Source organism: Oncorhynchus tshawytscha, linkage group LG04, assembly GCF_018296145.1.
Source record: "Oncorhynchus tshawytscha isolate Ot180627B linkage group LG04, Otsh_v2.0, whole genome shotgun sequence".
NCBI lineage: Eukaryota > Metazoa > Chordata > Actinopteri > Salmoniformes > Salmonidae > Oncorhynchus > Oncorhynchus tshawytscha.
In genome coordinates this window covers 44764874-44787062 of record NC_056432.1, presented here as the reverse complement: position 1 = coordinate 44787062, position 22189 = coordinate 44764874, and the positions used below count along the sequence as shown (strand labels likewise).

Genomic DNA, 22189 nt, shown 5'->3' with positions numbered 1-22189 from the left:
TGTGGAAGCCCTAGGAAGTGCATAAACATCCATATCTAAGCTGGACTTCAAATGGCACTGTTTTAAAAATCGTGGTCTCACTTCCTGTTTGGATTTCTTCTCAGGTTTTTGTCTGCCATATGAGGTCTGTTATACTCACAGACATAATTCAAACAGTTTTAGAAACTTCAGAGTGTTTCCTACCCACCAGTAATAATAATATGCATATATTCCCATCTGGGAAAGAGTAGGAGGCAGTTTACTCTAGGCACGCATTTTATCCAAAAGTGAAAATGCTGCCCCCTAGCCCCAACAGGTTTTAAACTGCTCCATTCATTAACCAACTGTTTAAGAGCTACGCGATCTCTCTGCCCAACAGATTATATTTAGGTTATATGTGTGCAGCGCGCGCAATTAAATAATCAACATAACTAAAGAACACTTTCTTTTAGAAAAAAAAGTTAAGCATAATTACTGTATTTTTTTCACTGGCCCCAAGCACGCTACTGACTGTGATGATCCACTGGATTTGCATGATTTGAAACCGCATTAGCTCTTTAGCTAAATCATACAGGCATTATCTCTAGGAGCTTTCAGGGAAGTTTACTCATCAGCGAACCACCAACACTCGCAAACAATAGTTAAGAGGACTCAAAGTCAAAGTGTATGCTTTGCTTTGTACAAAAACACAGTCATCCACGGCAGATGTAGGGTTAGACAGTTGCTCTGTACTGTACGTCCATCACCAAAATGGAAATTATAGCATGTTCTTCACAATTGTTCATTTGCAAATGATTCCAGGAGAGTAACATGTTTGGGATTACACCTCATATATGGACTACCCCTATTATATGTGGCTATGGAGGAAAATGATCTCTGCTGTGGTTTACATGTGCAAACTGAATAATTAATTTATGTGCTCTGTTCTTCTTAAATACATGTCATCATGAATAAAAACGGACATTGAATGACTAATAATGGGAACTAGAATACAATATCATACAGATACCATGTCATGTTGTCTAAAGTATAAGACCGAGCGTAGGCCAAACATGGCTCATAAGGTTTTGACTGCTTGCCTAGAAATGTGGATACAAATGATCGATCTATCGTTCTCTGAAGTCCTGATTGCTAGAAATGAGCGAGTGCATGAAATCAAAGTAAGTGACAATGTCAGAGGAATACTGGTATTTATTAGTCATAGCTAGCCGAGCTTGCTCTTATTATAGCTTGCGGAACAGGAGTCTTAATTATTCTATTCAGGCCCATTACCCCAGAAAGCATCAGGAAAAACATTTCAAAAATGTAACCTGAATGAGGTAGAAATTGACTCATACCAGGTGGGGATGCAGGTTTCGTCAGTGATTTGGAAAATATAAATATTGATTGTTTGTGTTTGATTCTTCATGAGTGGCTGTGTGTGGACTGATTTGCAAGAGCGTCCGCAGCGTGGAACAATCTTTTCTCATCACCGTAGGTTTCTGTCCATACAGATTAATTACTCAGCTTTCAAAGTTAGGCTCTCTGATTGTTTTGGTGACTTTATTTGCTTTTGATTAGAAAAGAGTGCCATCCCTGGCTGTTTTCAAAACCTTCAGTACACGCACATGCATGCACGCACACCTGGACGTGCGTACGACACACCCACTCTTCAATGAGGTATGGCAGTAATTGATGACATCCATGGATCTTTAAGATCTTTAACGGTACCTGAAGTTGTTGACGGTGATGGTGCAACATCAGGCGACATAAGGCCCCTGCCTCGTCATCTGGAACCACAGAGGGCCCAGAGAGATGCTAAAAATGTCTCCTGTCACCTTCAGACTTGGTATGAATGAATATGCATGAAGCTCTGGTATCAGCTGGCCCTCAGGTCATCTGGATGTCACCTATCTGCGTCAAGCAGTCACAGTCGGGGTGAGGGGAAAGACGGGGTATGAGCAGGGGGTAAGAAGGTGAGTGGAAGGGGTGAGGGGGATGGGAGGATGAGGTGAGGAGGGTGAGGGGCAAGGCTTTGGGGTGAGAGGAGGGGTGTGAGGGTTAGGAGGGGAGAGGCGCTATTGGGGCGAGAAGATGTAATTCTGCACTCTGGGATGAAACTTCCTTTGATACCTCCTCTTCCCCTCCCTCTCCACCTCCCCCCTGACCTCTCATGCCCAACCTTGACAAGAATCAAGGAATCCTTCTACATTTGAATGACAGTGAAGCTCTATACTTTCACAAGGGCCTTCAAAATGACAGCAAAATGATCTGGTATAAAATATGGCCTACGTTTGTTTTGATTAAATGATAATGACATACTGTGCAGTTGAGTAGTCGGCGGCTCAAAATGATCAGAGGACATTGCTTTCGTGGAACCATTCTATGATTCACCAGTAGTGGATAGAAAGATTGCAGGCAGCCCCTGGCTTTAGTTGTTTTCTGCTCTCATCCTTCGCCTTCCCTCTGAGCCCAAACAAGGGGCCTTGGGGATAGATGTCACACCAGTTATTCCTCCACTACAAAGCCAAATGCTCAGTTTGTGGTCAATTGGCGATGTAATGTAATGTGATTAGAGGATATGTCACCAGTAGGGGTTGGCATGACAGGATGGGTTTTCCCTACGCTAGAAGTGATACCATCATCATTGTGCATATTTCATTCATTTAATTTAATTAACAATGCCCCCCTGGTAAAAAATAAATACAATTTTAAAAAACATAGCATATGTTTTCATGAAGCAATGCATCTCTTGCTGTGAAGATGAATATGTTATTCTACTCTACTCTATTCTAATGTATAGTATGATGTGTTGTTAAGGTGTAATGTCTATCTCTCTCTCAGCTTGTGTAAGGGAAGGACTCTATATTCGGTGGTGAGGGATGCCAAAGTCATCCTGGATGTCAACAAGACCAGACAGATCGCCCAGGAGATGGTTAAGGTCAGAAAAATGAAACATGCAATATATACACTGAGTGTAAAAACCTTTTAGAACACCTGCTCTTTCCATGACATAGACAGACCAGTGGATTCCAGGTGAAAGCTATGAACCCTTATTGATTTCACTTGTTCAATCCCCTTTAATCAGTATAGATGAAGGGGAGGAGACAGGTTAAAGAAGGATTTTTAAGCCTTGAGACGATCAAGTCAAATCAAGCTTTATTTATACAGCACAAACACAATGTGCTTCACAGGAAAAATAAAACTGAAATATTTACTACACAACAAACATAAGAGGATAAAAAACAAAAGAATAACAATAAAACTGAACGACTAAAAAGCACCCCAAGGAAAAGCAAAGCTAAAAAGGTGCGTTTTGAGATCTCTTTGAAAAATGTCCACAGTTTCAGCCCCCTTGGGTTCTCTGGCAGGCTATTCCATAGGCTCGGGGCATAGTAACTGAAGGCTACCTCTCCATGCCTCTTGGTCCTAGGCTTTGGGATAGTTAAAAGGCCAGTGCAGGAGGACCTGAGGGACCTACTGGGTACATAATTTAAAAGCATGTCTGGCATGTATTGGGGTCACAATTGTGGATGGATTTAAAAAACAATTGAAGTTTAAAATGAATTCTAAAACTCACAGGCAGTGTGCTCTCCATCTGGTCTTGGTCAGTACACGTGCTGCAGCATTCTGTATATTTTGCAGTTGACCAATGGCTTTCTTGGGTAGATCAGACAGGAGAGCATTACGGTAGTCAAGCCTGTTTCTAATAAAAACATGGATGAGTCTCTCTGTATCAGCCTGAGAGAGAAACGGTCGCATCTTGGCAATGTTCCTCAGGTGGTAAAAAGCTATTTTGGTCACATTCCTAATGTGAAATTCGCAATCGAGTTCAGATTCTAAAATAACACCTAGGTTTTTTATTTTTACTTTATTGCCTGTGAATTCAAATGTGCAGAGATTCTCTCTCTGTGCTTTGGCTCCAACAATAAGTACCTCGGTATTGTCTTGATTTAGCTGGAGGAAGTTGGGAGCCATTAAATCATTAATACAGTCTAATAATTTATCAGAGGAGCTAAAATCCTCTGGGTGACACAGAAATGTAAAGTTGTGTATCGTCTGCGTAACAGTGAAAATCAATGCTGTGCTTTCTGATAATGCTGCCAAGGGGTAACATATACAGTATGAACTGAACAGTACAGGACCCAAAATTGAACCTTGTGGAACGCTGCATGTGATATTTATTTTCTCTGAGTTATGTTCAGTAATGGTGACAAAACTGTCAACCAGTTAAATAGGTCCTAAACCAATTAAGAACTGGACTGAAGAGACCAACCCACCTCTCCAGAAGGACATCATGGTCAACAGTGTCGAATGCATAGAACTGTTTGGCATCTGTGTTGGCTCTAAGATAATTTACCACTTTAACTAAGGCTGCCTATGCTGTGGTGGGCCCAAAAACCAGATTGGAATTTTTCTAAAATACAAATACAAAATGATTTGGTTGTTTGAAAACCAATTTCTCCAGAATTTTGCTTAAGAATGGTAGGATGGAGATTGGCCGAAATTGCTAAGAGCTGAAGAATCTAGATTACTTTTCTTCAGAATGGGTTTCACCATAACAGTTTTTAGTGCAGTGGGGAAAGTGCCTGTGCACAGGGAATGATTAGCAATAGCTTGCACTTCTTCAGATATGCAAATAAAAACTGTTTTGACGAAGGTGATGGGGATAGGATCGAGAAGGCAGGCAGAAGGCTTAAATTGTGATAGCACTTCAAATCAAATCACAAGTTATTAATCACATACGCCGAATACAACAGGTGTAGTAGACCTTACAGTGAAATGCTTACTTACAAGCCCCTAACCAACAATGCAGTTTTAAAAAATACCAATAAGAATAAGAAATAAAAGTAACAAGTAATTAAAGAGCAGCAGTAAAATAACAATAGCGAGGCTATACACAGGGGGGTACCGATACAGAGTCAATGTGCAGGGGCACTGGTTAGTTGAGGTAATATGTACATGTAGATTGAGTTATTAAAGTGACTATGCATAAATGATAACAACAGAGAGTAGCAGCGGTGTAAAAGAGAGGGGGGGGGGCAATGCAAATTGTCTGGGTAGGCATTTGATTAGTTGTTCAGGAGTCATATGGCTTGGAGGTAGAAGCTGTTTAGGAGCCTCTTGGACCTAGACTTGGCGCTCCGGTACCTCTTGCCATGCGGTAGCAGAGAGAACAGTCTATGGCTAGGGTGGCTGGAGTCTTTGACAATTTTTAGGGCTTTCCTCTGACACCGCCTGGTGTAGAGGTCCTGGATGGCATGAAGCTTGGCGCCAGCGATGTACTGGGCCTTTCGCACTACCCTCTGTAGTGCCCTGCGGTCGGAGGCCGAGCAGTTGCCATACAAGGCAGTGATGCAACCAGTCAGGATGCACTCGATGGTGCAGTTGTAGAACCATTAGAGGATCTGAGGACCCACGCCAAATCTTTTCAGTCTCCTGAGGGGAAATAGGCTTTGTCGTGCCCTCTTCACGACTGTCTTGGTGTGCTTGAACCATGTTAGTTTGTTGGGGATGTGGACACCAAGGAACTTGAAGCTCTCAACCTGCTCCTCTGCAGCCCTGTCGATGAGAATGGGGGTGTGCTCGGTCCTCTTTTTCCTGTAGTCCACAATCATCTCCTTTGTCTTGTTGTCCTGGCACCACACGGCCAGGTCTTTGACCTGCTCCCTATAGGCTGTCTCATCGTTGTCGGTGATCAAGCCTACCACAGTCATTTAGGCAGGTTACCTTAGTGTCATCACTAAGGATCTGTTAGGGTGGTATGCAAATTGGATTGGGTCTAGGGTTTCTGGGATGGTGTTTATGTGAGCCATGACCAGCCTTTCAAAGCACTTCATGACTACAGACGTGAGCGCTACTGGTCGGTAGTCATTTAGGCAGGTTACCTTAGTGTTATTGGGCACAGAGACTATGGTGGTCTGCTTAAAACATGTTGGTATTACAGACTCGGACAGGGAGAGGTTGAAAATGTCAGTGAAGACACTTGCCAGTTGTTCAGCACATGCTCGCAGTACACATCCTGGCAATCCGTATGGCCCTGCTGCCTTGTGAATGTTGAACTGTTTAAAGGACTTAATCACATCGGCTGCGGAAAGCGTGATCCCACAGTCTTCCGGGAACAGCTGGTGCTCTCATGCATGTTTCCGTGTTATTTTCCTCAAAGCGAGCATAGAAGTAGTTTACCTCGTTTGGTAGGCTCGTATCACTGGGCAGCTCTCGGCTGTGCTTCTCTTTGTAGTCTGTAATGGTTTGCAAGCCCTGCCACATCCGACGAGCGTCAGAGCCGGTGCAGTACAATTCGATCTTAGTCCTGTATTGACGCTTTGCCTGTTTGATGGTTCTTCCGGAGGGCATAGCAGGATTTCTTATAAGCTTCTGCGTTAGAATCCTGCTCCTTAAAAGGGGCAGCTCTAGCCTTTAGCTCAGTGCGGATGTTGCCTTTAATCCATGGCTTCTGGTTAGGGTTTGTACGAATGGTCACTGTGGGGACGATGACTTATTGATTAAGCCAATGACTGATGTGGTGTACTCCTCAATGCCATCGGAGGAATCCCGGAACATATTCCAGTCTGTGCTAGCAAAACAGTCCTGTAGCTTAGCATCTGCTTCATCTGACCACTTTTTTATTGATCGAGTCACTTGTGCTTCCTGCTTTAATTTTTTGCTTGTAATCAGGAATCAGGAGGATAGACTTATGGTCAGATTTACCAAATGGAGGGCAAGGGAGAGCTTTGTATGCGTCTCTGTGTGTGGAGTAAAGGTGGTCCAGAGTTTTTCCCCTCTGGTTGCACATTTAACATGGTGATAGAAATTTGCTAAAATGGATTTGTTTCCCTGCATGAAATTCCCCGGCTAATAGGAGTGCCGCCTCTGGGTGAACGTTTTCTTGTTCGCTTATGGCGGAATTACAGCTCATTCAATGCTGTCTTAGTGCCAGCCTCTGACTGTGGTGGTATGTATAAACAGCTACGAAAAATACAGATGAAAACTCTCTAGGTAGATAGTGTGGTCTACAGCTTATCATGAGATACTCTACCTCAGGTGAGCAATAGCTCAAGAGTTCCTTAGATATCGTGCACCAGCTGTTATTTACAAAAATACATAGTCCGCCGCCCCTTGTCTTACCAGACGCCGCTGTTCTATCCTGCCGGTACAGCGTATAACCAGCCAGCTGTATGTTGATAGTGTCGTCGTTCAGCCTCAACTCCATGAAGCATAAGATATTACAGTTTTGAAGGTCCCGTTGGTAGTTTAATCTTGTCCGTAAGGTCATTAATTTTATTCTCCAAAGATTGCTCGTTTGCATGCAGAATGGAAGGAAGTGGGGGTTTATTCGATCACCTACGAATTCTCAGAAGGCAGCCTGCCTTCTGGCCCCTTTTTCTCTGCCTCCTCTTCATGCAAATCACAGGGATCTGGGCCTGTTCCAGAGAAAGCAGTATATCATTCACGTCAGGCTTGTCAGACTCGATAAAGGAAAAAAAGGATTCTGCCAGTCCATGGTGAGTAATCGCAGTCCCTATCCCTAAGTTATTTTCGGTCATAAGAGACAGTAGCGGCAACATTATATACAAAATGAGTAAAAAAATAAGTTACAATCAACGCAAATAAACGAACAAAAAAATACAATCGGTTGGGGCCGTGTAAAACGTCTGCTTTCTTCTTCGGCGCCATTGGTCTTTTCTGAGCATGTCTGTGTCAACCAGGGAAAAGGAATCCATAGTGCCTTTGCGTTGTAGGCTAGGGCACATATCATCAGGTCTTGCTTGACTGATAACCAGCCCAATGTTTGTTATCTCATCTCTGAAATATGCTACAAACTCATCACATTTAGATGGGGAAGAAGGTTCACATAGGTTTGCGGGGGTAAGATTTATCAGGCCTTCAATTGTCGAGAAGAGCACTCTCAAATTATTTTAATTATTAGTGATCAAGTTAGAAAAATTTGCCCGTCTGACATTTATAATTGCATTGTTATACAGTGGGGCAAAAAAGTATTTAGTCAGCCACCAATTGTGCAAGTTCTCCCACGTAAAAAGATGAGAGAGGCCTGTAATTTTCATCAAAGGTACACTTCAACTCTGGCAGACAAAATGAGAAAAAAAAATCCAGAAAATCACATTGTAGGATTTTTTATGAATTTATTTGCAAATTATGGTGGAAAATAAGTATTTGGTCACCTACAAACAAGCAAGATTTCTGGCTCTCACAGACCTGTAACTTATTTTTTAAGAGGCTCCTCTGTCCTCCACTCGTTACCTGTATTAATGGCACCTGTTTGAACTTGTTATCAGTATAAAAGACACCTGTCCACAACCTCAAACAGTCACACTCCAAACTCCACTATAGCCAAGACCAAAGAGCTGTCATAGGACACCAGAAACAAAATTGTAGACCTGCACCAGGCTGGGAAGACTGAATCTGCAATAGGTAAGCGGCTTGGTTTGAAGAAATCAACTGTGGGAGCAATTATTAGGAAATGGAAGACATACAAGACCACTGATAATCTCCCTCGATCTGGGGCTCCATGCAAGATCTCACCCCGTGGGGTCAAAATGATCACAAGAACGGTGAGCAAAAATTCCAGAACCACACGGGGGGACCTAGTGAATGACCTGCAGAGAGTTTGGACCAAAGTAACAAAGCCTACCATCAGTAACACACTACGCCGCCAGGGACTCAAATCCTGCAGTGCCAGACGTGTCCCCCTGCTTAAGCTAGTACATGTCCAGGCCCGTCGGACGTTTGCTAGAGAGCATTTGGATGATCCAGAAGAAGATTGGGAGAATGTCATAGGGTCAGATGAAACCAAAATATAACTTTTTGGTAAAAACTCAACACGTCGTGTTTGGAGGGCAAAGAATGCTGAGTTGCATCCAAAGAACACCATACGTACTGTGAAGCATGGGGGTGGAAACATCATGCTTTGGGGCTGTTTTTCTGCAAAGTGACCAGGATGACTGATCTGTGTAAAGGAAAGAATGAATGGGGCCATGTATCGTGAGATTTTGAGTGAAAACCTCCTTCCATAAGCAAGGGCATTGAAGATGAAACGTGGCTGGGTCTTTCAGCATGACAATGATCCCAAACACACCGCCCGGGCAACGAAGGAGTGGCTTCGTAAGAAGCATTTCAAGGTCCTGGAGTGGCCTAGCCAGTCTCCAGATCTCAACCCCATAGAACATCTTTGGAGGGAGTTGAAAGTCCGTGTTGCCCAGCAACAGCCCCAAAACATCACTGCTCTAGAGGAGATCTGCATAGAGGAATGGGCCAAAATACCAGCAACAGTGTGTGAAAACCCTGTGAAGACTTACAGAAAACATTTGACCTCTGTCATTGCCAACAAAGGGTATATAACAAAGTATTGAGATAAACTTTTGTTATTGACCAAATACTTATTTTCCACCATAATTTGCAAATAAATAAATAAAAATCCTACAATGTGATTTTCTGGATTTTCTTTCCTCATTTTGTCTGTCATAGTTGAAGTGTACCTATGATGAATAATACAGGCCTCTCTCATCTTTTTAAGTGGGAGAACTTGCACAATTGGTGGCTGACTAAATACTTTTTTGCCCCACTGTATATGCCAAGTTGCTCTCTCAGAATATCGTAATGGACCTGCAACTTTTACTTTGCCTCTTCTGCTCTGCCTTTCTGCAGTTTCTCTTTAATGTATTAGTTTCCTCACTCATCCAATGGGCTCTCCGTTTGGATGTGGCCTTTTTCATCTTTATTGGAGCTATGGCATCAATGGTTGTCTTTAATTTGCTATTAAAGTTATCAACTAAATCATCACAAAAGGAAGGCAGAATAGGTGATGGAGTATTGTTCATACACTCAACAAAAATCTGCAGCAACTTCAGAGGTAAGATAGCATTTCTTAATAATGTGTTCAGTATAACCCTGTGCTATGGGCAACAAGGTATTAAAAATACACAGTGGTGATTAGATAAAGCAACATAAACAATAGAGGATATGTCAATAGAAAGGCCCTTTGGTAATAATCAGGTCCAGAGCATGGCAGTGGTTATTGGTGGGCCCAGTAACATGTTGGATAAAGTTCAAAGAGCTTAACATATTCCGAAATTCAATGGCCTTGGAGTCAGTCTCCTTGTCAACATGAATATTAAAATCACCCAACACAATGATTTTATCATAGTTCTCAAGGACAATAGACAATAGTTCAGAGAAATCAGTAAAGAAAGTAGGGCAGTGCTTTGGTGGCCTATACAAGGTACTGGTGGCTGACATTTAAACAGTATAGCACGATGCTCAAAAGACCCAAAGTCGCCAAATGAAATGTCCTTACAGCTGAGAGCATTAGTAAAAATAGAGGCTGTCCCCCACCCCTTTTCCCTTTTCTGATAGAGTATGAAAAGCTGTAGTCCGGGGGGAGGCTTTGAAAAAAGCGACACTACAGTCTGAAGACAGCCATGTTTCCGTGAGAAACATGCAATCAACTTTGCGCTTAGTAATGAGGTCATTCACAAGAAAGATTTTGCTATGGATTGCTCTAACATTTAAAAGTGTCTGGGGCATCTGCCTAGAGATAACCAATTGAATAACAACCAATTATTAACATCTCCAATCTATCAGAATGGTAGGAGATGACAGTTTGTATAAACTCATTAGAAGGCAGAGTTAAAGGAACATAAATTAGATTACTTACAATAACCATAGCTGAGACATGGATTGTGTATGTGTGACATCCTGCTAACTTGACACAACGGTGGGAAGCATTGGAGCCAACATGGGCATCCCTGTGGAACGCTTTCGACACCTTGTAGAGTCCATGCCGCGACTAATTGAGGCTGTTCTGAGGGCAAAATGGGGGGAGGGGTGCAACTAAATGTTAGGAAGGTGTTCCTAATGATTGGTATATTCAGTGTATATGGTTTATAGGTAACATCATGAATAGTGTTTCAACGTTATCTGTAGCACAGCATGGTCAATACATGTCATAGAGACTGGGGTTGGAATGAGATCTTCAGTCAGGTTTATTGTGACATTGGTCACAAAATGCTTTACAGTGACTCAACCTAGACTCCTATGAGTTATATTGTTTGTGTTTGTTTGTTTATTTGTTTGTGTTTGTATTGTTTTAAGGGGATGGGCTATCTCCATGCCAAGGGGATCCTACACAAGGATATGAAGTCCAAGAATGTCTTCTACGACAATGGCAAAGTGGTCATCACCGACTTCGGGCTTTTCACCATATCTGGGGTTCTGCAAGCTGGCAGGTGCGTAGCTACTGTTGTACTCAATTTATTTATTTTTTGGGGTTCAACTAAGGTCTCCCTCAGAAAAGTGATTCTTTGTCTGAAGGGACTTCCTGGTTAAAAAAAAGGATACATAGAAAACAAAAATAAAACATCAGCGCTAAACCACACAGGGAGGCGCATCGTTAGTAACCCCTACTGTTGTGACAGCTATTATATTGCAGTGATGATTATACTCTTTAGTGGAAAATTATATGGATTGGTGCTAATCTCTTTTTTTTAAATTCTCCCTGAGAGTGATTCAAGTCTATCTTGGCTGCTACCGCTGTGCTGAAATGACTGCTCACTGACATGGCTTCTCCCTGGAATGCTAACAGCCACAACTTTCACACAGCAAGGAATACTAATCCAACTTAGACATAAAACCATATAAGCAGCAAGGAAATGTAATAAATCTTTGATCTAGAAATGGAGCAACTCAACAGGTTATCAACGTGTTGTGTGTGTGTGTGTGTGTGTGTGTGTGCATGCTTTTGTGTGTGTGTGTGGGTGTTTTGTTCTCTATGCAGTAAGTTTATGTGTCTATAGATTTTTATTGACATGTATGTTGAGATAACTGCTATAATTGACTGGATCTGATTTGTCATAATGGATTTTTGTATTTATTTAATTGCGACATCAATTAAAAATATCTAGCAGTAGGTGTGAGATGCTTTCCAGCTAATGAATGTGAGAGGATAACACATGCTTTGTGCTACTAATTATTATAATCAAAAAAGATGTTGATTATATAACTGACTTGCATAGTGTGTTTTCAACAAGTTCGCACAACACAGTTTAACCCTGGGGTTGCGGAGGAGTGCATTGCATCACCATGGATGGAAGAGTATAGGTGATGAACAATAGTTGTTTATGTAAAATGAAGATGGATGGTTTCATAATGGCATTCTTATCAGCTCATTAAAACCATAAGCCTCTTTCAAACTAGATGCTGAGGAGTTGCTGTAGACAGACAGTTATGCAATGCATTGAAATGGTGCAACATGCACCTAGATCTTATCCTGTCTATTGTTCGTTCCCAGTGTAGCTAGCTCCCATTTTAGGTTTGCTGTGAAATCAATACTTTGTATAGTGAACATCTCCCACGACTAGACACAAGCAGAGAGCCATAGAGCATTGTGTGTATGGACAAAGGCAGACTAAGAATTCTAAAGATTCTAAAATAACATTTAATGATTCTAAGATTTGTAAAGACTTTGTGAATCACTCTGCCCATTGTGTTAGGATGGTTTTCAGGAACTGTTGGTACCGCAATGCAGAACAAAGAGAGAACCTGGAGATGGTTGTTTTAGTATTTCCTCTTGTGCTAGTTGACTTGCAGTGTACAGTCGTGGCCAAAAGGTTTGAGAATGACACAAATATTAATTTTCATAAAGTCTGCTGCCTCAGTTTGTATATTTGCATATACTCCAGAATGTTATGAAGAGTGATCAGATTAATTGCAATAAATTGCAACGTCCCTGTTTGCCATGCAAATGAACTGAATCCCCAAAAAACATTTCCACTGCATTTCAGCCATGCCACAAAAGAAAAGCTGAATCACAGCTGTTAACACATCATGATCACCCTTTCATGCTGATTGAGTTCGAATAACAGACTGGAAGCTTCAAAAGGAGGGTGGTGCTTGGAATCATTGTTCTTCCTCTGTGAACCATGGTTACCTGCAAGAAAACACATGCCGTCATCATTGCTTTGCACAAAAAGGGCTTCACAGCCAAGGATATTGCTGCCAGTAAGATAGCACCTAAATCAATCATTTATCGGATCAAAAACTTCAAGGAGAGCGGTTCAATTGTTGTGAAGAAGGCTTCAGGGCACCCAAGAAAGTCCAGCAAGCGCCAGGACCGTCTCCTAAAGTTGATTCAGCTGCGGGATTGGGACACCACCAGTACAGAGCTTGCTCAGGAATGGCAGCAGGCAGGTGTGAGTGCATCTGCATGCACAGTGAGGCAAAGACTTTTGAAGGATGGCCTGGTGTCAAGAAGGGCAGCAAAGAAGCCACTTCTCTCCAGGAAAAACATCAGGGACAGACTGATATTCTGCAAAAGATACAGGGATTGGACTGCTGAGGACTGGGGTAAAGTCATTTTCTCTGATGAATCCCCTTTCCGATTGTTTGGGGCATCCGGAAAAAATCTTGTCTGGAGAAGACAAGGTGAGTGCTACCATCAGGCCTGTGTCATGCCAACAGTAAAGCATCCTGAGATGGGGTTGCTTCTCAGCCAAGGGAGTGGGCTCACTCACAATTTTGCCTAAGAATACATCCATGAATAAATAATGGTACCAACACATCCTCCAAGAGCAACTTCTCCCAACCATCCAGGAACAGTTTGGTGACGAACAATGCCTTTTCCAGCATGATGGAGCACCTTGCCATAAGGCAAAAGTGATAACTAAGTGGCTCGGGGAACAAAACATCGATATTTTGGGTCCATGGCCAGGAAACTCCCCAGACCTTAATCCCATTGAGAACTTGTGGTCAATCCTCAAGAGGCAGGTGGACAAACAAAACCCCACAAATTCTGACAAACTCCAAGCATTGATAATGCAAGAATGGGCTGCCATCAGTCAGGATGTGACCCAGAAGTTAATTGACAGCATGCCAGGGCGGATTGTAGAGGTCTTGAAAAAGATGGGTGAACGCTGCAAATATTGACTCTTTGCATCATCTTCATGTAATTGTCAATAAAACTCTTTGACACTTATAAAATGCTTGTAATTATACTTCAGTATTCCATAGTAACATCTGACAAAAATATCTAAAGACACTGAAGCAGCAAACTTTGTGGAAATTAATATTTGTGTCTTTGTCAAAACTTTTCGCCACGACTGTAGAATGTTTTCAATAGCCTCTATGAAAACACTGCCTGCTAATGCTCACAATGGCCACAATAGGGCCTACAGTTTTTCCGGTTATCGTTTGACGTTCTTGGCATCTCTTAGTTGATAAGAAAGCAAAAAAACATGTTTTTGTTGCTGTTTTAAGATGGTACACCCGCTTTTTACTGCACACTCATTGGACCTTTTGTATTGTCATAAATACCCAGAACCCTCTCCTTTCAAAGTTAAATACATTTCTGAGAACAGATATCTTGGTGTGACGTGGGTAGCATCACTCGAGCCTCAGTCAGTTCCGCGACTCGTTTGTGTTGTTATTTATTTATTTCTGCCTAAATGTTATAATTGGACGGCAAAATGGCTAGCTAATTAGTAGGTCTGACAGAATGACAAGACAAGCATTTATTGACCACCCCACTCTGAGCAGGAACGTTATGTTCAATTCAATTCAATGAACTTCATCATCTGACATGGCTGTTTGCCATAGCAGAGGAGGGGAGAGCATTGAGAAGATGTACAAACAATCATGCCCCTGAATATTATCCTGCATACACTGAGTGTACAAAACATTAGCAACACCTTCCTAATATTGAGTTGCACTCCTTTTCGCCCTCAGAACAGCCTCGATTTGTCAGGGCATGGACCCTACAAGGTGTTGAAAGCGTTGCACAGGAATGCTGGCCCATGTTGACTCCAATGCTTCCCACAGTTGTGTAAAGTTGGCTGGATGTCCTTTGGATGGTGGACCATTCTTGATACACATGGGAAACTGTTGAGCATGTAAAACCAGCAGCGTTGCATTTCCTGACACAAAACGGTGCGCCTGGCACCTACTACCATACCCTGTTCAAAGGCACTTAAATCTCTTGCCTTGCCCATTCATCGTCTTAATAGCATACATACAGTGCATTCAGAAAGTATTCAGACCCCTTGACTTTTTCTACATTTTGTTATGTTACACTGGTATTCTATCAAATTGATTAAATTACATTTTTTACTCATCAATCTACACACAATAAATACCCCATAATGATAAAGCGAATATGGTTTATTTAAAAAAAAATAAAAACTGAAATACCTCATTTACATAAGTATTCAGACCCTTTGCTATGAGACTCAAAATTGAGCTTAGGTGCATCATGTTTCCATTGATCATCCTTGAGATGTTTCTACAACTTGATTTGAGTCCACCTAATTCATTGGACATTATTTGGAAAGGCACACACCTGTCTATATAAGGTCCCACAGTTGACAGTGCATGTCAGAGCAAAAACAATTGTCCGTAGAGCTCAGAGACGGGATTGTGTCGAGGCACCGATCTGGGGAACGGTACCAAAACATTTCTGCAGCATTGAAAGTCCCCAAGAACAGTGGCCTCCATCATTCTTAAATGGAAGAAGTTTGGAAGAACCAAGACTCTTCCTAGATCTGGCCGCCCAGCAAAACTTAGCAATCGAGGGAGAAGGGAGGTGGTTAGGGAGGTGACCAAGAACCCGATGTTCACTCTGATAGAGCTCCGGAGTTCCTCTGTGGAGATGGGAGAACCGTCCTGCAACACTCCACCAATCAGGCCTTTATGGTAGAGTGGCCAGACGGAAGCCCACCTGGAGTGTGCCAAAAGGCACCTAAAGGATTCTCAGACCATGAGAAACAAGATTCTCTGGTCTGATGAAACCAAGATTTAACTCTGTGGCCTGAGTGCCAAGCGACACAAAGATCTATTGTTTCATATTATGCTGTATCTTTTATTTCGTTGTGTCGCAAATCACGCTTTTACGCCAATATTTTTTGTCAATTGGATAACGCTTTGTGTTCTTCCACACGTGCCATGGCAGAGTCATGCTGTGAGGATGTTTTTCAGTGGCAGGGACTGGGAGACTAGTCAGGGTCAAGGGAAAGATGAACTGAGCAAAGTACAGAGAGATCCTTGATGAAAACCTGCCCCAGAGTGCTCAGAACCTCAGACTGGGCCCTAAGCACACAGCCAAAACAACGCAGGAGTGGCTTCGGGATAAGTCTCTAAATATGCTTGAGTGGCCCGGCCAGAACCCAGACTTGAACCTGATCGAACATCTCTGTAGAGACCTGAAAATAGCTGTGCAGCAACGCTACCCATGCAACCTGACAGAGCTTGAGAGGATCTGCAGAGAAGAATGGAAGAAACTCCCCAAATACAGGTGTGCCAAGCTTGTAGCATCATACCAAAGAAGACTTGAGGCTGTAGTCGCTGCCAAAGGTGCTTCAACAAAGTACTGAGTAAAGGGTCGGAATACTTATGTAATTTCTAAAACCCTGTTTTTGCTTTGTCATTATGAGGTATTGTGTGTAGATTGATGAGGGGCAAGAAATAATTTAATACATTTTAGAATAAGGATGTAACGTAACAAAATGTGGAAAAGTCAAAGGGTCTGAATACTTTCTGATTGCACTGTACACAATCCACGTCTCAATTGTCTCAAGGCTTAACAATCCTTCTTTAACCTGTCTCCTACCATTCATCTACACTGATTGAAGTTGATTTAACAAGTGACATCAATAAAGGATCATAGCTTCACCTGGTTTCACCTGGTCAGCCTATGTCATGGAAGAGCAGGTGTTCATAATGTTTTGTACACTCAGTGTATATCTCCATTATAGAATAGAGAACAGAATAGAATATATAGAGTTATACTAGAATAGAATAGACATTAGAGTTAGAATATCATCAGATTCAGTTGGGAGTTAAATTAAACCATCGGCTTTATGACTCAACGGATTGTTAACTGTCATCATGACAATACTGTTACTATGAATACTCATGGGCTAGACTAGACAGATACAGTACCATTGGATGGACATACCCACACCAGTTCTCTACTGTGCTGTGTTAGAGAGCTGGCAGTGTGCCTGTCTATCTGAGTAAGCACTCAGGATGCATTTTGAAGTAGTTGTGAATAGAGGGAGAGAGACAGCAAGAGGGAGGGAGAGAGATCGAGAGAGGGAGATAGGCAGTTTGGAACATAGTGGAGACAGAGTGGAGAGGCTGACTGAGTCATCAGGAATTAGAATTTCTAATGGGGTTTGATTGCATCCAGGATTTTTGAGTCAGGGTTCGTTTGGATTAACGGGTGAGGAAGGAAAGGACAGATTCAACCTTGAGACAAAATGCTGCTTTAATTCCATTCAAAGTTTTTCCAGTGTTTGAATGAACTATAAGCAGTTATTCTGTATTTAGATCAAAATTACATGGCACAAAAATGTTTAAACATTTGACTACAACTTCTGTGGAGGGATGAAATTTGGAAATCCTGAACAATTAGAAAAGGAAAATAGGCTGTCCTAAACGTTGAGATAAATATGAAAAATCACCACACACCACATCACAGAATTCAGACTGTGTCCTGTCTCTTTTCTGTAGCCGTAGAGAGGACAAACTGAGAATCCCCAGTGGATGGCTTTGTCACCTGGCCCCTGAAATAGTCTCTCAGCTCTCCCCTGAAACAGAGGAGGACAAGCTGCCTTTCTCCAAACAGTCAGATGTCTTTGCTTTCGGGTGAGTACAGCTACATCTCAAATGGCACACTATTCCCTATTTAGTGTACTACTCGTGACCAAGGCCCATAGCTCTTCTCTTTGTTCTGAGGAGTGTTTTAGGGGCCTCTTTACTCTGATGGTTTTTCCAGTCTCTGTCTTGTTTTCATTGGATTTTCAAGCCTGATTTTATTGAATTGAATTCATTTGAATCAACGTTATCCCACAAGGGGAAATTTGATTTGACACCAGCAAGACACATATTATAATGTTTTGTGTTTAGTTTTTTTGTAGGTCCTAATCCATCTCCTGGCCCCTCCTTGGATTTTGTGTTAAATTAAATTCTCTACAACAAAGCTTTCTTAGTGTCCAACAAGCTTTCTCTACCCTTAACCTTGTTCTGAACACTTCCAAAACAAAGATCATGTGGTTTGGTAAGAAGAATGCCCCTCTCCCCACAGGTGTGATTACTACCTCTGAGGGTTTAGAGCTTGACCTCATACAAGTACTGGAGAATGGGAGTATGGCAAGACAGTACACTGTCCTTCTCTCAGCACATATCAAAGCTGCAGGCTAAAGTTAAATCTAGACTTGGTTTCCTCTAGCGTAATTTCTCCTCTTCACCCCAGCTGCCAAACTAACCCTGATTCAGATGACCATCCTACCCGTGCTAGATTACGGAGACATAATTTATTGATCGGCAGGTAAGGGTGCTCTCAAGAGGCTAGATGTTCTCAGCCGGCCATCAGATTTGCCACCAATGCTCCTTATAAGACACATCACTGCGTTCTATACTCCTCTGTAAACGGGTCATCTCTGTATACCCGTCGCAAGACACACTGTTTGATGCTTCTTTATAAAACCCTCCCAGGAGTCTTTCCTCCCCCTATCTGAGATATCTACTGCCACCCTCGTCCTCCACATACAATGGCAGTCACATTCAGTTAAAGGTCCCCAAAGCACACACATTCCTGGGTCGCTCCTCTATTCAGTTCGCTGCAGTTAGCGACTGGAACGAGCTGCAACAAACACTCAAACTGGACAGTTTTATCTCAATCTCTTCATTCAAAGACTCAATCATGGACACTCTTACTGACAATTGTGGCTGCTTTGCGTGATGTATTGTTGTCTCTGCCTTCTTGCCCTTTGCGCTGTTGTCTGTGCCCAATAATATTTGTACCATGTTTTGTGCTGCTACCATGTTTTGTTTCTTACATGTTGTTGTCATGTTGTGTTGCTACCATGCTGTGTTGTCATGTGTTGCTGCCTTGCTATGTTGATATCTTAGGTCTCTCTTTATGTAGTGTTGTGTTGTCTCTCTTGTTGTGATGTGTGTTTTGTCCTATATTTAATATATACTGTATATATTTTAAATCCCAGCCCCCGTCCCCACAGGAGGCCTTTTGCCTTTTGGTATGTTGACTTGCCTAGTTAAATAAAGTTAAAGTTAAATAAAGTTAAAGTTAAATAAAGTTAAAGTGAAATAAAAATCCATCTTCCCTCCCAAATCATGTATGGAATGGTTATAATAACCAAGCCCAGGAGTCTTTCCAGGCCACCTGTCTGACCAGGAACAACTCTGTTATCCTAGTTATAACACTCCATGCTTCAGGTCAGCCTTTCCATTTATGTTTTTTTTTTTAAATCTTCTGTGATCGTCACAGATGCAATTGCGTGGCTGGACCCTGCTCTGTTGACTCCTAACACAATTGCATTTTCAGATGCCCTCCCATATGGAGGGACTGTCACTGAATCAGTCTGAGGGGGACGGATGCAGCATTCACACACGCTGGATGATTCCCAAATGGCACCCTATTCCCTATATAGACCAGAGCCCTATGGGAATAAAGGGAATAGGGTGCCATTTGGGATGCATCCACTGTCCAGCTGGTCTGTTGGTGCCTTAGTGTTACCTAGAGGTGACCCCTGAAGCTGTTTTACATATTCAACAATCCTCCATGTGTTTTTCTGTCTTGGCCGAAAGCTATTTTTATGCTACTCAAACCCGGTCGTTGACATGGCAGTGGAAAAAATGGCTGCTCATAATGCTGTGACGGTGTTGATGACGTATGACTATGTGTTAATGGACTGTTTATCAGATCATTTACATCTAACAGGTTTGATATAAAGTTAGTTCCTCAGCATTAAAGGGCTGTTTCTTTAAGAAAAGGCAAACTTGTGGTCTGTCTGTCAGACTCATTGTGGGGGCTTCTGGAGCTTTTAAATGGATTCAGACAACCACGACAGACATACAGTATAGAAATCCACATTTAGATATTCAACTTGGTGTGAACATCTATTGTAGTTTTTTATTTAAATAATGTCAACATTATAGGAAAACGTTACATGTATACATCCAATCTCTCTGAGCGGGTGCTGGATATATATTTTTTTAAAGAGACGCGGCAACCCCACATGATATGCTACCACGTGGATTTATCTGTTACAAAGTTAAATGCACAATGCCATCATTTCCATTTTGTAAACCATGGGATATTTCATACATCCGCTCCAACTGACACCCCCTGTACTGTCCCTGCAGCACTATCTGGTATGAGTTGCATGCACGTGAGTGGCCTTACAAGAACCAGCCAGCAGAGGTTATCATCTGGCAGGTGGGCAGTGGGATGAAGCCCAACCTCACACAGATCGGCATGGGCAAAGAGATATCGGTGAGTGTTCCTCATGCATGGTAAACTGGTTGTACCACACTTTAGGTAGAAGTCGCTCACTAGTTGTAACGTGTACATATTGTATGTCTATGGGCAAAGGGTTATCGCTGAGTGGTGTTCTTCGTAATACTGCACTGTTGACTGTTTTTCTTCACAGAGACCGAAGCTCCACACCTGGTTGTTTTTATGTGTGATCTGCATACTTGTTTATTTGTATTTATTATGGATCCCCATTAGCTGCTGCCAAAGCAGCAGCTACTTTTCCTGGTGTCCAGCAAAATTAAGGCAGTTTATACAATATAAATTTAAAAATCTATACATTCACAGATTTAACAACACACTGTGCCCTCAGACCCCTACTTCACCACTACTACATACGTAGCTATAGTACTAAATCCATGTGTATGTATAGTGTGTGTGTGTGTGTGTGTGTGTGTGTGTGTGTGTGTGTGCATGTGTCTCTGGCAATGTTTGTGTTGCTTATTATTTCCCAGGTGTTCAGAATGAGCATCTTCATTCCTGGAATGTTCTTGGAATAAGACTAAATTATCAGGTACACCTGTCTAGGCAGTCTGGGATGTTTTTGAGTTTTCTGTTGGCTGTTGTTTAGTTATATGTGTTTTCTGAACCACTCCACACAAGAAGTTCTCTCACAGTGAAGAATACAGTTATCTGAATCAGGTGGCATTCATAATTTTGTCCAGTTACACTTGTGGCTCTTTCGCTCCAGTGTTTCCTTTATATACCTGGGTCTCTAAAGGGGAGTCTGTTCTGTCTCTTTCTCTCTCCAGGACATCCTGCTCTTTTGCTGGGCATTCGAGCAGGATGAAAGGCCCAGCTTCTCCAAGCTGGTGGATCTGCTGGAAAAGTTGCCAAAACGGAACCGTCGCCTTTCCCACCCAGGGCACTTCTGGAAGTCAGCTGAGTATGTCAAATGAGATAGACGCTAAACAACAACAACTTTTACTACTACAATACCTACCACTCACAAAACCACAACTCCCTTAGAGTGCACTGAATCCAAATACCAATCAATGAGTAAAACTGTCTAGACTACAGTATGTATCCTCATGGAGTGTGTGTGTGTGTGTGTGTGTGTGTGTGTGTGTGTGTGTGTGTGTGTGTGTGTGTGTGTGTGTGTGTGTGTGTGTGTGTGTGTGTGTGTGTGTGTGTGTGTGTGTGTGTGTGTGTGTGTGTGTGTGTGTGTGTGTGTGTGTGTGTGTGTGAGAATAGGTGCAGTTGACCAAGACCCCTGAATCTAGACTTCTCAACATCCTCTGAAATCACATTTTTGGTTTATTGTTTAATCACATGGAATATATGTTTTATTTGATTACTCGAATGACCTGTTCAGTTTGTTTGTTAGCTTATTTATTTTGGAATGTCTTTTTCTCAATGTCATGTTTTTTTCGTGTCATGAATCACTTAATTATCTATGGAAAATGCATTTTTATGAACAAATGTGTGTTTTGTGTTTTCTTTTCAGAATGAAATTGTTTTTATAGTGAAAGTAATTATTTTACGAATTGTGAAATGTACATTTTTAAGTCATTGTCTTGCAATTTCCCTTGTATGTCAACTGTCTCTGTCATGTGTTTGACCCTGGTTACCTCATGGTCTCTCATGTGTTTGACCCTGGTTACCTCATGGTCTCTCATGTGTGAATGTCTACATGTTTGTGTTTTCTACATTTGTCTCAAAGCTTTATCTTATAGTCATTATTTACTATTGAATGTGATCACTCCTGCCAAGTGTAGGGCTGGATGATGGTACAGTACCTTAGTAGGAAACTGTTCTCCAATTGGCCTGTGCTTTGATTATCGGCTGTGAACACTGTTGAGCATGCATCAAAAATGGCATCCTGTTCCATACATAGTGCGCTACTAAGGTCAAAAGTAGTGCACTAGATAGGGAATGGAATGTGAG

At 42.0% G+C, this 22189-nt stretch overlaps 1 protein-coding gene across 1 annotated transcript in view; it reads left to right on the top strand.

Moving 5' to 3' along the window:
* The window catches only part of LOC121846315 (kinase suppressor of Ras 2-like), a 30601-nt gene extending 9400 nt beyond the window's left edge, over positions 1-21201 (top strand). The window contains exons 3-7 of the mRNA XM_042320173.1: positions 2803-2899; positions 11071-11204; positions 17479-17613; positions 20134-20263; positions 21055-21201. Of these exons, the coding sequence (XP_042176107.1) occupies positions 2803-2899; positions 11071-11204; positions 17479-17613; positions 20134-20263; positions 21055-21201 (643 nt within the window). The remainder of the gene's footprint in view (positions 1-2802; positions 2900-11070; positions 11205-17478; positions 17614-20133; positions 20264-21054) is intronic.
* The last annotated feature ends 988 nt before the right edge of the window (positions 21202-22189 follow it).